This window comes from Apaloderma vittatum, unplaced genomic scaffold (genome assembly GCF_000703405.1).
Source record: "Apaloderma vittatum isolate BGI_N311 unplaced genomic scaffold, ASM70340v1 scaffold18427, whole genome shotgun sequence".
Classification (NCBI taxonomy): domain Eukaryota; kingdom Metazoa; phylum Chordata; class Aves; order Trogoniformes; family Trogonidae; genus Apaloderma; species Apaloderma vittatum.
Genome location: NW_009726913.1, coordinates 1 through 15618, shown reverse-complemented (window position 1 = coordinate 15618; position 15618 = coordinate 1). Strand labels below are relative to the sequence as shown.

Sequence of the window (15618 nt, the reverse complement as noted above, 5' to 3'; positions counted from 1 at the left end):
ATATCTAGGCACGGTATCTCACATTACCTGTTTGCATTTACACATATGTCTTGCTTTATACTGAAGGTTACTGTCAGGGTTTAGGGGTCGGGGCTGAGAGGTGGCCTATGCAGTTGGTTTCTGTGATACTTGTTTAGTGGGTGGGATTTTTGGTCGTGTGGTATTTTCCAATTAACCATTATCTCCTGCCAAGATTCCACTGGCAGATGTGTTGTTCTCACATTCTTCTTCTCCACTCTTATCTCAGTGCAAGGTTGTTTTCACTGTAGACCCTCTAGTTCATGAGAAACCCTGACAATAGATTGTGGTTTCTTTGGCAGAGGAAGAGGCTTGGTTTGGTAATAACCAGGCGAACACCAACCATTTCAAAAGTTAGGCTGTGACAGAATGAGGTTTCTGCTCTGTTTGCCTTTTGATACATTTCTATAGCCAAGTAAAGCTGCTTTTATATTCCCCTTGTGGCACCATCAATACTTTCTTTTTCTTCGCTTAGAGTCGTTTGACTACATTTGTGATATCTAAGTATAAATGCTACATAGTAGTTGCACCTGAATACTTCTACGTTCCTGACAAGGTTTTTATTTAGTCTTCTATGCACCCATGAGGGACAAGTAACCCAATTAAATCCTACTGTATTGTCATTAATATCTAGGGAAAAAAAGTAATTATTCTATATTCTTTGAATGACCACGTAGTGATGATAAATAACTGCCTGAATGTTTCCCTTTCTCTCTCCTCCTAGTACTTCAATAACATCTGCCAAAATCCAAGTGAATGGAGTCCACCTGCATTACCAGCAGACAGGAGAAGGAAGCCACGCAGTTCTTCTGCTTCCCGGAATGCTAGGTCTGAAGATTTTTGTCTTATCTTTATAGAGCAACCACCTCTTTCACCATCAGGTCTCAAGCTAGCTATTTTGAAATACCTTTCACCACCCAATTATGGACCATTATCGTTTTAAAAATTGCTACACATACAGCAGATAGGAAAAGGCTAACTAACTGCAATCAGTTAACAGTTTTTAAAGATTTCATTTATCTCACCAGACCGCTTTTACACAATGTCTTGACTCGTGTCACTCACGTTTTGGATTTAACCGTGCAAAGAGGGTGTCCAGCACAGGTGGCAAAATAACAGGTGCAAAATAACAAGGGAGGGAAAAAATCAGGTCAGCTGTATTTGTTATGCAGACTGAATTTTGCATTCCTGTTTAGAAACTAGGTGCCTTCCAACTGAATTCATAGACATGATGCAGCAGTTTATTATCATTGTGAAAAAGGCTCAAGTTGAGACTTGCTGTTTGCTTAAAAATGTATTTTCATGTTTTGGTTATTCAGGACAACATCATTAAAATTCTCAGAGGCTTTTTGAGATGGACAACAGGTTCTGCTAGCTAAGTGGCATCTGTCCATCAAGACCACTGATTTTGATAACAACCTTTTCAAAATCAGCACAGGTGCTTTTTGTTTCCTGGGTTCTTGCAGTTGTAAAGAACAAATCGGACTTACTAGCATGTGATAGCAGGCTGTCAGTAGGACCATTGCTGTGCTCGGAGTTGGGCTCATGCTTAACTGAATTGCTGGATCAAGATGATAGAATGTCAAGAACTGAAGCACAGGAAACATTTGTTCCTTTCGTCCGCCACATTTTCAAGTCTTCCTGAAGTGGTTCTTTCTTTCAAAGGATTCTTGAAGGGAGAGTGGAAAAAACCTAATGCTAGGGGTGCTTTAGTAGTCATGTTTTAACCTTTTCGTTTTTTAACAGCTTTTAAATGAGTAATCCTGTTGCCAGTTTCTTTAAATAGAAATAATGTATTTCTTCAGTTGTTGGTAATAATGTTATTATTATTACTAGGTCTACGTTGCTATTCTTCAGTTAACAGTATTACAAATGGTGATAGTTTGGCTTAATATCTTTACCATTATTAACTTTATGGTTTAATATTTGTGGGCAACATGTGGGAGTGAGCTTTACATTCTGACTCTCACATACTTCTTGCCTTTGTACCGATACTAAGTGTTCAACATTACTGTATACTACTTTAGGTATTAACAGACTAGTAAGTGTGGCAACCAGATAAGTGCTTTTAGCTCAACAGAGTTAATTAGTCTCTATTTGTAAAGTACTTTAAAATAAAAGTGATGTTTCTCTTTCTTTTTAGAAAAGTACTGAGAAAACACAGCATCCAGATATGCAGCCTTGTGGGTATTTTTTTAAGTTACAAAAAATACAGTATCACAAGCACATGCGTGATAGTGCAGAAATTCATACAAAGCCTATGCAAGAATACATGATTAATATTAATTAGGTTGCGCTGGTATTTTTCAAGCAACCTGGTATTTCTCTTCTGACTAGCTATTAGTTGGTGTTGCAAGAGACAAGAGATCATGTCAGGTTATAGTCAACTCATCGTGGCATGCCCTGTACAGCTTCTTTTATCATTTAAACCAGCTGATGGTATAGAAGGAGGTATCCGACCTCATATCTCTCCAAGTAAACAGAAAAAAATTCTTAAATGCCCTTAAACAGCCTCTTAAATATAACAATAGACAATTTGATATTCGATTTATGCCATTTGAATATATTAGTTCTGAACAGGCTTTAATCAAGTAGCACGTGATACTGTTCCCACATGACCGTAATACAAATAAGAAATAAATTCCAGTCTTACCTTCACGCTAGCGTTCATAGATAGCTTAGTGTGATAGACTGGAGCACTTCACTTCTTAATCCTTTAAAAGCTTGAGCCACCAATAAAAGAAACTGTTCTGCATCAGAAAAATGTCGGGATTTGGCTCATTTTATATTAGAAAAGTAAAAGTTACAGTTTTAGGCTTTTGTGTCCCCACTGTCTCCTCAGGTAACAAAGTATTTGAAGCTCAGCTTTAATCACCAGTATTCTCACAGAAGTGTTTTATTGAATAAGAACCATCTCACACGGTGCTTTTTACCTACAAATGTGTAGCCAGAGTCAGTGTATTCCTCCCCCTTCAGTTTCACCTGTGCTGTCCATCAACAGTCACACTAGTGCTTTAAAACTGTTAAAGATAAATCCCTACTCAGGTAACTCAGTTCAAGATGCTGTATTAAAATATGTGCATAGAGCACACTTCTTTATAAGCTTATAGGCCTCCCAGAAATGGTTTTCTCTGAGCGTGTTGCAAATAGTTCTAAAGATTTTTAGTGTGGCACTTCCCGGCTGCAAGCTGCAATGGCTAGTTAGAGAAAAAGTGTACTTCAGGTGATGGATAATCTCTTTTATAGAATTTAAGATACAATTTTCCACAGGTTTGTGTTTAGAATACATAGATTATATACGCATTATGGTGACTACTATAATTGAAAAATCACATTTCAGGGAGCGGTCAAACCGATTTTGGACCACAGCTCAAGTCTATGAATAAACAACTTTTCACAATTGTTGCTTGGGATCCTCGGGGATATGGACAGTCCATTCCTCCATCTCGAGACTTTCCTCCAGATTTCCTCGAGAGGGATGCAAAAGATGCTGTGGATCTTATGCAGGTAAACCTATTCTGAGATTTATTTTATATGTATATATGTGCTTGTGTATGTGTGTGTGTGTATATATATATATATATGTATATAAAGCTGTTTTCCTTAGATTTTGAGAAGGAAGAAAAGTACTGTTAAGCAGGTTGTTCCCAGCAGACAGCAAGTTATGCAGAAAAACATATAAATGAAGGCTTAAAAATGAGCAGATGCACATTATTCTGGAAAATACATTCTTCTTCCACCTCTTCTGCAAGATATGTAGAGGTTCAACAGTAGGAATTAATTATAAAGCAATATGGTTTTATTCCAAGACTCTGCTCTGAGAGCTTTGCAGCCTAGAACCATGTAAATTTAGGTAAAGTGTATATGAAAGCCAAAGTCTTTGCTAAGTGGTTTAACTGAAGGGATTACAGTGGTGAAAGGTTCTTAGAAAATTTTCCAGCTGATAGAATCTTGGCATTTTGCCCTAAGCAGCCCATTTCAAGAAACACTTGATTCTAAAAAATTAACTTGATGCTTTGTATTTTACAGTGTATTACTGAAATAATGTTTGTGGGAAATCAAAGGGTTCCTGTAACCGTACCAGAACTTAATAACTAATAAATACAGCTGTTGTGATTATATAGAATATGACTTAAGGCTGTTATTTCTTCTCCATCTTGCAGATTTTTTTAATTTCAAATTTGCATTTCTCCATTCCTCTTTTATTCTGTCCTATAAATGCCAACACTCTTCTCTGGTTTAGCTTTAACTAATATTTTGGCTCTGTTATATTAAGCTATACAGTCTCTTTGGCCATGTTAAGAAAGTTGGCAGAGCATTAAAATTCCAGAAATATGAGACAAGACTCAGACAGTCAATCCAGCTGTATTTCTGTAATAAGCAATAACCTTGCAGAAACCAATCTGAAATTGGAAATTCAGCCTTCCTGGAGTATTCTGCATAGCGAAACAAAGTAAGTCTGACAGCAGAAGCAGGCTTAAGACACAGTTTTGCCCTCTAACCATAAAAGCAATCTCTCTGCACTGTAAATCACAAATTTCTTATGCTATGCTAACAAAGAAAATAAAGATGCTGCCATGGACAGGTGACAAACTTTCAGTCTAACTGGCTGTAACCTCCTTTCCTGCCTCTGTCAGAATACTAATAAATGCAAAATAGAAAACAAAGCTCTCCTCAAACAGCAATGTAACCACCTAGCTTCCAGTCAAACAGGACAGCAGCCTACCAATCTCTAAAGCTGCCAAAACAAATGAGATGCAGCATCCTGTTTTTTTGAAGATGTTTAGTGATATAAGCATATAACCACAAGTTATTAACATTTTCCCAAGCATGCACAGCTTGCTTCAGTTCTAGTGTAACGTAAAGGGTGTCACAAATCCCAAGGCATCATCCCAAGTAGGATTCCCAGAATAAGACAAAGTCACAACTCCTGCAGAAGGCTTTATAATGACGTGTGGTCTACATACATCACCCGACCTACACTCGGTCAAAAGAAGCTCTCCCTGTAGGTGACCCTCCAGAACCTTTGCTCTAGGTTCCTTCCGATTCTGGTATCTCTGCTGGTGCTGCGAGGTTTCTGTAATTATCAACAGCTGAAATTCTCCAGAGTATTCGGCACCCTGATGCAGATGACACTGCTCTGTATCACTGTACGGGTTCTGTGGAGACATTTGCTTGAAATAAAAGGGGTGTAACGCAAATAAATCCACTTTGCTGCACTCCATCCCAGTGTCTGTTGCTAGCAAAGGCCAATTGCATTAAACAATCCTTATGGAAATAATAAGTGTTCATATTTAAGAGGCTCTTACACTTCAGAGCTACCGTCCTAGCAAAAGGATGAGCCTGGGCTTCTCCAAGTTTATTTAGAACTGTTGCAACCCTTTCTTGTGATATACTCCCTGTGATGCCCTGAAAGCATACAGTGCAGAGTGGTGTTGTGCTGCAACTCACCGTTGTACTCCTGTCACAGCCTGTGTGATCATTTGATCACATTTCACGTGGGCCTGGATGGAGGAGGTGATTTCAAAAGGGATTTCATTCACTTACAGGGTAAACCCAGTGCAAAAATCACCCACAGAACTGAGTTGTGCAACCAGCTCTCTGGTCATTGCCAAAGTGAGGTAGAGACCTGTCCTGTAAGTACTTCAAGATTAAAGAAAGCAAATATGCATACCCTACCCAACACACCTGTTACATCACATTGTTTCTCTGGAAGGCTGCAAAGGGTAAGTTAAATTCCTCCTGCTGGAAAGGCATCCTGAGACAACCCAAAGAGTGCATCGAGATAACGACTCGTAAACAAGAGAAATATTGAAGGCAAATAGATCTTATTTGAAACATTGGCAGATAACCTGGCACGAAGAACAAATATTTAAATCACCTATTCCACCCATCGGCCCACTTTGAGATCTGGAATTTTCTACTGGCAGTGGGGAAACAGCAGCAGCAGCAGCACCAGAAGTGTGAGATGTACAATCACTGCTGCCAACTCCTGAATCTTGCCAAGACACCAGTAACCCCCCAGCAGCACAGTATGGAAAGTTGGTCACAGACAACTACTTTTCCAGCAGATCGGGGCCAGCTTGTGATCAGCTGCTAAAATTCAAGGTTCTCTTTTCTTGCTGTTAGCTCTTAGTGTGTGCTTTTCTTTGCCCTACCTTATTTCTTTTCTGTTTAGTAATTTAGCGGAGTGAAATCTAATGCTGAGCAGCACTACAGTGAGACTTGTACTAAAAGAAGCCAAAATCAGAAAACCCTTATAGTGCTAGAAGCTTGCTAGGTATCAAGTTGACTGATCTAGAAACTGCTTTTTTTTCCTCTCTCTCTATAGTTGTTTCTCTCATTTTCTGCATTTTTGCTTTCTTCTGTCCAAAGAAAGCAGGCCTGGACTTCCAACACCAAAGCACCAAACCAACTCTTCCAACTAACTTGCTCTTTTTCTTCCAAAAGTACGGTATCTTACTGCGCACCCTGCCGTGGATGGTGGCATACGAGGAAACAAGGGTTTAAATTCTTGTGGAAAGCATTGTACAAGTCAGAATAAATTAAGGTCTTGGTTGTCATGTTTTTTGCCCTGAGCCTTCCTTATTGGAAGGAGGAATTTCATTATTAATGTTTTGAATTGCAGTTCACCGTAAAGTAACATTTAAAAGGTACGCTAAAAGCTTCAGAAAATGTGAATTAAGCACTAGAATTTGATACAGTCCTGTAGCAAATACTTTAAGCATTTCTTTTGTTGTAGGGCAGATTATTTTTTTTTAGATCAGCTAGCATCAGTAAATTAGAACATGTGTTCCATTTTTCAAGCCTTAAAAATTTTCTTTCCTTGAATTCGTCTTGGTCTTGGATTACCTACCATTCCACACTGTGATAATCTTTGTCAACCTTATACCAAGAGAATCCGCAGATCTGTGATACCATCAGGCTCTCTGGAAAGGTCTTTACTCTCCACTGTAAATAAAAATTTCCTAATTACAAGATGGCTTTTTTTTTTATGCAGCAAGAATCTAATGCGGCTACTGCCCCTTTCATTAAATAGTTGTATAAAATTGGAAAGGCAGGTATAATTTCTTGTCTTCTAAATATTTGACCTTTTCTTAAATATTTTTACATGTTGCAGGAAAATTTTGTTTTCTAATTATGAAACCTGACTATAGTTCAACTATGGAGTTCTGTGTCTAAATCTGTACTGATAGTTTTCTGGAAATACTTGATATTTCCTTGTAAACCAGCTGATGATTTGCATTCAACTTTCTTTGCACAAATGAAGGCACTGAAATTTAAGAAGTTCTCTTTGCTGGGGTGGAGTGATGGTGGAATTACAGCTCTCATCGCAGCCGCAAAGTATCCAACTCTCATCCACAAGCTGGTTGTCTGGGGAGCAAATGCCAGCGTTACTCAAGAGGATGTGAGAATTTATAATGGTATGTGCAAACTGAATATCATATCCTAAAAGAATTATTTTCATTTCTTCTTGACCTAAGGATCTTAGTCACGTAACAGCTAAGTGAAGACAGAGTTGGGGACACAATAAGCCGAAAGGGAGAGGACAGAAAATTCACCAAGTTGCTAAGTATAAGAATAGCTTAAAGTCATAGTGAGAAGTTCCCTAACAATTACTCCAAGGGTAGTATAAAACGGAATTTTAAAAACATCCTTACTAACTTACGCTGCTGAAAAGCTTAAGTTATAATAGCTTATCAGTAGCTTTCAGAAAGCAAAACCTTTGTTGCTGTAACAAGTTTTCTAAAAATAAATTGCGGCTAACACTACTGACACCAAGCTTGATTTCCTTTCTCACATCTTGCTCAACCTTTAGGCAAGGTCCACAAAAAAATCACTGGGCTAGCATGTAAAAAATTTTGACTCTAGGACCTATATAATAGACAAACAGTAGGAAAACAAGCTCATAACTCACCATTTGTGTTCGGGAAGCAAATGAATCATTCAGGCAAAAGTCCCAGGATGCCTTTCTAATTTACATTCTCTCAAAATAAATACTTCTGGTTACAAAACCTTTGCAAAGTAAAGAAATGTGGGATTTCTGATCTTTATTCCACTCACATGAAATAGAATCTGGCCAGTTGCTACTTTGCAGAAGAATAGTGAGGACTGCTAGTGGACTCATAAAGGGACCATGTCCCCTTTTGAAATTAGAAATTAAAAGAGTTAACCATGCAGGCTCTCAGCAAATGTAACCTGTTTCATGTAAGTGATTGGAATTTGATTTATACCACCTGTGAAATCTGACTGGCCTCAGCTAAATGACAAGTGTAAAGATTGCACATGTGTACTTGCCTCACCTATGCTAAAGTCCTTTCATTGGCAGTAGTACATCTTTTCATTCAATAAGCAAAACACTTTTTAGCTCCGTAAAAGTGCTTCTTTATTTCCCTAAATGCTTTTATATTTATGATTTTTTTCTTATATAATTGTGAAATGCATATCAGTACCAGCCAATGAGCTAAAATGTAGAGAAAAATGAAAAAAAAAAAAAGAAAGAGAAAAGCCTTTCTTTATATGGAGCACCCACAGCAATGCTGACCTTCAGCCTGTTCGTGGCTTAGTGTTTCCAACATCACTCTCTGGGCGATGGAGCTCGAGAGAGCAGCCGCACAAGTCTCCTGCAGCAGACCCAGCAGCGTGTCTCAGCTGCAGCGGAGGAGTTGGTAAGAGAAAAACGTGTTTATTTGTTATCTATGTCCTTTCAACACTGGCTTTTTCCCCTCCTCTTTTTGAATTAAGGGCAGCTGCAAGGGTAAAACCGAATTCTGTAAGGGAAACAGTTGTTCCGTAACAGCGAGCTTAGGGTGAGCAAACTCCTTGCCAATCCAATGCTGTTATGAAATACTTCCACTCACTGCTAGCTTGCTTATTTGGCTGGACAGGTTCTGTTTGTTAATTAACACCTCACTCCTTTCTTCCCTTAATTCCTATTTGAAATTAATTAAAAGCTTTGCTAGCAGCATATATTGCCTTTGGCTGATTTGGTACTTTTCAGGTTCTCTGCTATGCCTCCATCAGTTTGGGCTTTGTTGATACAAAGCTGCGCAGCTGAAATCTAGTTTAGGGAAAGTCACCATTATGGGTAACTGGTTCGTGAGCAGTACTGAAAATGTTAGGGGGGAAAAGCAGGTAAATCTGATAAATGAAGAACTAGAAATGTCAAACTATTTGTACAGCTTTAGCCAGCCTGACATGAGTCACAGGATTCTGCTAAACAGAGTTGCTTGTTTTTCTGTAAGACTATGGCAAACGTACCATGATGTCAGCCTGCTGGAATGCCTTAGTAAGAGCTTCCTTCTTCTGGACACTGGTAGGAGCCATGGAAGAACTCCCATCCATGAGCCAAAGCAAAAGGCTGAAGGACATAAAAAAAAGAACTGCTAGGTCTGGCACACTGCTATAAAACAGTTCCCTTCATATACACAAGGTATCTCCTTGAGAAACTCTAGCGCAAGCCCTCCAGAAAGAAGTATCACAAGTTTTAGGGCTCAATCCTTTGATTTTTCCTGGTTTTTCTTGTGACCATAACAACAAGATGGTCTTCTGCCACTTAGAAAGACCCCAGCGGAGATCACAGAACTACCCTTTCCATATTATGAATTATTTAAAACCATGAGTGCAGTTTCAAATTTGAAATAGCATCTGCGGTCTGGTTTGAAAACTTAACTCATATTAGGATTTGACAGTACTGGGTTATGTTTTGTTGCTGGAAAGAAATGGACACATTTTGATGTTATTTTACGTAGGCATCCGAGATGTTTCAAAATGGAGCGAAAAGGTCAAGAAACCACTGGAAGAGATGTATGGATATAAGTACTTAGCAAAAACCTGTGAGGCTTGGGTGGATGGAATATCTCGCTTTGCTGAAAAACCAGATGGTAAGGCTTTTACACTGTTAAACTGAAGGAATTATAGTAGCAGATAATTCTGGATAAAAAAAAAAATAATAAATCTAACAGTACTCCTAGCAGTCAGTAAAGGAGGGACTTTGCATATGGCATTAAAAGCTGGATCTGACTCACACTCATGAATAAAGCAATTAATTTGTAGATGATTCAGAGAATTAGCCAGGTACAGGAGGAAAACACATTTATGGGAAGCACTAGCTGATGAGTCTGTCCTCTTGTTCCACCACAAAACTATATTATTAAATCTTGCTTTTGTGCAGACTGAACAGGAGGGATTCTCCTCAAGCTTTTTTTTATTATTTTCAAAGAATTACCTCTTGGTGACATTTTTAAGATACTCCAAAAGTGAGATGTGTTCATTTCATTTTCTGCAAACAGGAGCTGAAGCACTACTTCAAACCTAGTAGAGTATCAGTGGAAAAAAAAAAAGGAAGTTCAGATTTTGACAACTCAAAAACACACACTTAAAAAACCACTATTGACACAGTCTAGGTGCTTAGAAATCCAAAATGAATAGTTAAACTAGACAATAGAATTATTAAATTTTTATCTCTGAAGTCTTCTGCAATTACTCTGCATAGACTTTCACAGTCAAGGGTACCATGAATAATAACCTCAGTTCCATTTTAATTCAGAGGAAAATTACTTTTAATTTGCCTAAAGCAGAAATACATAAACCAAGAAGTCTTTAATTCTCTTATACGTATTTTCCTGTGGCCTTCATAATGAAAAACAGGAAGGAACATACATTAACAGGCAGCGGGTACTACAAGGAAAACATTCCCACATTTTGTATTTTTCCCATAAAGCTTTGCATGGGACCAGCAACACAGTGCTAGAATTTCTCCCCATAGAGTGATGTAACAATTTATAATCTGATTTTATTTTACCCTATCTGCTTAAAACTAGTTTATTCTTAAGTCCAAAGGCTGGTGAAACTCTGGCTGTGACATCCTTTTACACCTTGCACGTGCCTCAGATGCTTTTGAGGTGGAGTGACTGTGAAGAAGCCACCTGGGGACACGTGGCAAGGAGCTGAATTACCTAGATGCTGTAACTGGGTCAGATAATGGGAGAAGCCTAACGTTTGCTAAAAAAAAGAAAGATGAGGAATCGTCAGACTGCAGGGTTTTTTTCCAGGAGCAGCTTGGGGAGGACAGCTAGGACTATAAGCAGGCTGCCTCACAATTCAAGTTAAGACATGCTGCATGAAAGCTGCAGATGGGGCAGGTACAAGAAAAGCAGTCAATAAAAACCTATCGGAGACAAAAGGAGCATGACAAAGCCTTTGTGGGTCAAAAACTCAACTCAAGCTCTTAAGAAACAAGACTATTTGCCCTAAATGAGAGCTTTTAGCATGAAACATTGTAAGAAATGAACTCTTAGAGGGTGCCAACACTTAATGAAACTAAGTTGCATAAAGCTGCAAAATTCAAGATTCTTCTTGCTGTTAGGTGTTTTTTGGAGTAAATATAGTAAATCTAGTGGTTATAACACAAACCAGTTTTAGGACTGGAAACTAGGAAGTAATAGTTTAGACTGCCAGCTATGTGTTTAAGTAAATAACCTGAATTTACTGGTTGCTTTTGATGAAAAATAGTCAACATTTGTGCAGGTGTTTGAGGACTGTGGGTGAAATGTTCTAAATGAAAATATTTAAGCAGTAGAACTGCAAACTGAGACTATTTAAGTTACATAAACAATTGGAAAAACTCTGTGAAACAGTGTAGGACTAGAGCAAAGGAAAGCATTTGTATATGAGCTTTAACTGAACAGCTGTTGGCAACTGCAGGGAGACAGCTACAAATAGGACAAAGTTAGTGCAGAGATAAATGAAACGTAAAACTCATGTATGCTTTGCCCAAAGATTCTCTTGTGAGAGCATGAGAAGTTAGACAAAGAGCTTGGAAAGTGGGTTAACTAAGGGATGAGGAGAAAATAAGGGAGGGGGAGGAATAGCAGAGTATTTAACGAAAAGCATTAAAATTACTGCTCGTGGGATTAAGGACTAGTAAGCGTAAAATTATTCTTGAGGTTCTGTAAGATGAATAGGTGAGAAGAATAACCTTTGAGTAGTTTTAGTACAATTTGTATTAAATGGTTATTCCTCCCAGACACTAAAGGATCTGGAAGGTGGAACAGGCATGAGTACAACCTAGAGTTAGGTTGTTGATAGGAGTAGCAAATCTTGTAAGCTGACAACCCATGTAACAGAAAGTAGCGTTAAGGTGAAGGCCGTTAAGGCTCTAAGGCTGAAAAGAACAAAGCTAGGAAAGGGACAGTATGTAGTTGCTTTGAACAGCCAAAGAGAGCCTGGGGGAAATGTGGGACAGAAGTACTTGGTTTGCTCTAGCCACTTGTGCTAGTATCCATTATTGAAGCAAATTTCAGTGAGGTAGCATTTTGGAGAAAGAAATATTAATTCTAGTCCTGATTACATGGTTCTGCAGATTAGTTGCTCACTATCCACAAGGAGAGGCAGTAGCTAGAACCCAGGGGAGTTCATGGTCCTTTGTGGAAGCAGCTTCAGTCTTTCATACTATTTTAAAACAAAGCGTGACCTTCATTTATTTTCTCCCTAGGTAGTATCTGCCAACAGCTGCTGCCAGATATTAAATGCCCCACATTTATAATTCATGGTGAGAAAGACCCTTTGGTTCCACAAGCTCATGCAGAATACATTCATAAGCACATCAAAGGCTCTCGGTAAGTTAGATGATGGAGTATTTATAAATCATTGCTGAAGAAATTAAGCAGTTCAAACCCACAGTGTATAAAAACAAAACAAAAAAGGAGAGCTACAATGAAAACTGTGTAGCTAGACCTTTCTTGTGATATAAAAAGTATATTTTAATAAGGTCCTTCCTAAATCCTCGGAGAGAAACCAGGTGAGATCCTTTTCCTCTTTCCACTTCACACTCAGATCTACTCCTAATATTTATCAAAACAAGTATATTTCTTCTATTTTCATTATGGCCACTGCATCCCTTTTGCTGCAAGAGCCCTCATTTCTGTCCCATTCAGTAGAGCAGTGAGCTTAGTGCTATGAATGAAGAGTCATGCACAGTTACTAGAGAAGCACAGGACACTGGCATTTGCTCTGCCTTGTTGATATGAACAATGTCAAAGACTTTGTTATTCTAACAACTGACCAGTGAATTCTCACTGGCTCTGAGGAAAGCAGAATGAAAAAAAAAGTATATATAGCTGTGCTCAGAAATACTACTTTGTAAACAAGAAAAATCTTGGGGCACCATCTGCTTCATTTGAAAAATTCCAGAAATGCTTCCTCGAAAAAGCTGGATTTTCCTCATAGATTTGCACACAAATTCAAGAGAACTATTAATACTTAAAAACAAACTGTGATGATTAACACTGGAGAAAAGAATCAGGAGAACAAACCCCGTTTTTATGAATGCAGCGTGTAAGGAACTGTCGAATTGCTGTAATCTGTGAAAAACTGAGTGGCATATTTATCCCAAAGTCAACCCTACTGTTCAGAGAAATACATTATGCCACAGGAAAGATGAGAACAGAAGACCTTCCCAACAGTCACATGCAGGTGTTTTATTCTGTGTCTGCTAGTTAGTTACTCCCACGTGCCCTGCTCAGAACACCTATCATCCTCTGAGGTTTCACCAAGCTCCGAAATGCTCCAGATGCTGACTAAGGCAAGTCATCACAGAAACCAGAGAAGGATCTGATAGTTTCTCTTTGGAAGACAAGCTGAGGAAGGAGACACTGTTAGAAGTTGCTATCCGATAAAATGTAAAGTGATTCTTTGCATGTCTTCATGCCGAAGGGTTCCCCTACATGTGTATTTCTCAGAAAAGAAATCAGACTAACGGGATTCTCTGAAACCAATACTTAGGTAAACAGTCCCCTTCTTCCCTTGCTGCACTGGAGATTACAGCTTCCAGTGTGAAACAGAAGGAAAAATCTTATATTCAGCGTATTTTTAGTAACACAAACTTCTACCATCAACTTGTCTTGCCTTCGTTTTTATCTAGTAGTCACAGAACAAGCTTTCGCAGATTGTAGTGCACATACATTGCTTGTTTCTCTCATAGTAAAAGAACATACCATCATTCTGTATTTGCATGGTGTGGCTAGAGTTAAACAGCATTACAGTGGTTTAACAGCAGTAGCTAACAGCATGCACAGTGCTATAGGTTTGTGCATCTCTGTGCTGTTTGGTCTTTGAAGAATCAGACTTAAAATTCAGACAGGAATGCTAAAAGAGCTGGGTTTGCCCCTCCCAAGAAAGAACATTTGCCACGATCAAAAGAAGAATTGCCCTTGCTGTAGTGGGGCTTAAAAGACATGAAGGCAACATAGCAAAGTATCAACCACGATGGCTTTAACTCTGTTGAAACTGCTTATTATGTGAATAAAAAATGTAGTACGTGGATAAAATAATAATGTCCCACCCCCACATTAAAAAGTTAGAAGTACATACCTGATGTATAAAGTTTTTTCCCAGATAGAAAGCAGCATTTCAGGCTTTTCACACTCGTATCAGTATTACAAAGGTTCAAGTTTCTTCACAGATACTACTTCTAAGCTTTTTTTATACCTGAAGAAGTCCTGACTTCCCTTGTTTGCTTTAAATGAGAGTGGCATTAGTTTCAGATTGCCTTTTTGCAGAAAGATTAGACAAAATTCAAAGATTAAGTTCACTTGTTGCCAAGAAACCTACATTTCTGTAGCTATCTCTTCAATGTGTTCGCTGCCCAGCACAACCACATTTCTCATAAAGAGGCAAAAGACTGTCACATACCTTTTGCAGCTGCATCCTGCTCACATCAGTTTTGGAGTCTTTTCTTCTTTGCAGGCCACCAGAAAGGTTCCTAGAAACTGGGTCTAGGATACAAAAATTTGTTTTACATTTAGTTTATTCTCCTCAAATTGTGGCAAGTAGTATGCCTGTTGAACCGGTTCAATATTCTGAACCATGTATCTGGGGACAATATTTAAAAAAAGCATTGCTCCAGTTCTGTACTTGAGTAACCAAGAGCAAGGAGGAAGCAACAAATATTTAATTACCTATTCTCACAGAATAAAAATGTATATTCAGTGTTTGATTATTTTTTCCTCTCTTTAAAGGTTTCTTCTGATGCCAGAAGCAAAGCATAATCTACACCTGCGTTTTGCAGAGGACTTCAACAGGCAAGTGGAAGATTTCCTACGCTGACTTAAACTGTAAAACAAGTTGGAGGTGTTTGTCCTTGACTTGCTTAGGAATTTAATTGGCCTTCCATTTTCATTCAAGTTGCAGCTAGGTTTGAGTCCTATAAGGAAAAACATGAAAGATATTTGTGCGAGAAGCATACCTTTTGAGAATATTTAAGCTTCAGTGGATTTGAGCACACCACTCTGCTGCAAGATCTCTGACGCGTCTTTAAGCTTCCTTCTTGCCACACAGCCTAAAGAGCTGTTCTATGCCCAATAAAGATGTTAAGAAAGACAGAAAACATGATCTAGAATACATGCCTTTATGTGCTCTTAACATTAAAGGACAAAAACATTGTAATAACTGGGTATCAGAATGGTTACACTGAGAAATCTGTCAGGTACAAGTGCCAAGGATAACTGGGTACAGAGTTTCTAGAAAACATGCTTCACCACCACAACCAGAAGTCATTCGGTACACATGCCTGCTTTACAGAAGTTCCTTTAATATCAG

At 38.5% G+C, this 15618-nt stretch overlaps 1 protein-coding gene across 1 annotated transcript; it reads left to right on the top strand.

Annotated features, from left to right (window-relative positions):
- Nucleotides 1-738: 738 nt before the first annotated feature.
- Nucleotides 739-15457, top strand: BPHL (biphenyl hydrolase-like (serine hydrolase)). Its single transcript, XM_009873479.1, has 6 exons — nucleotides 739-846; nucleotides 3359-3525; nucleotides 7289-7442; nucleotides 9771-9902; nucleotides 12515-12638; nucleotides 15039-15457. Exons 1-6 carry the CDS (start codon nucleotides 840-842, stop codon nucleotides 15124-15126), a joined length of 672 nt encoding a protein of 223 aa, XP_009871781.1. The 5' UTR covers nucleotides 739-839; the 3' UTR covers nucleotides 15127-15457.
- Nucleotides 15458-15618: the final 161 nt, after the last annotated feature.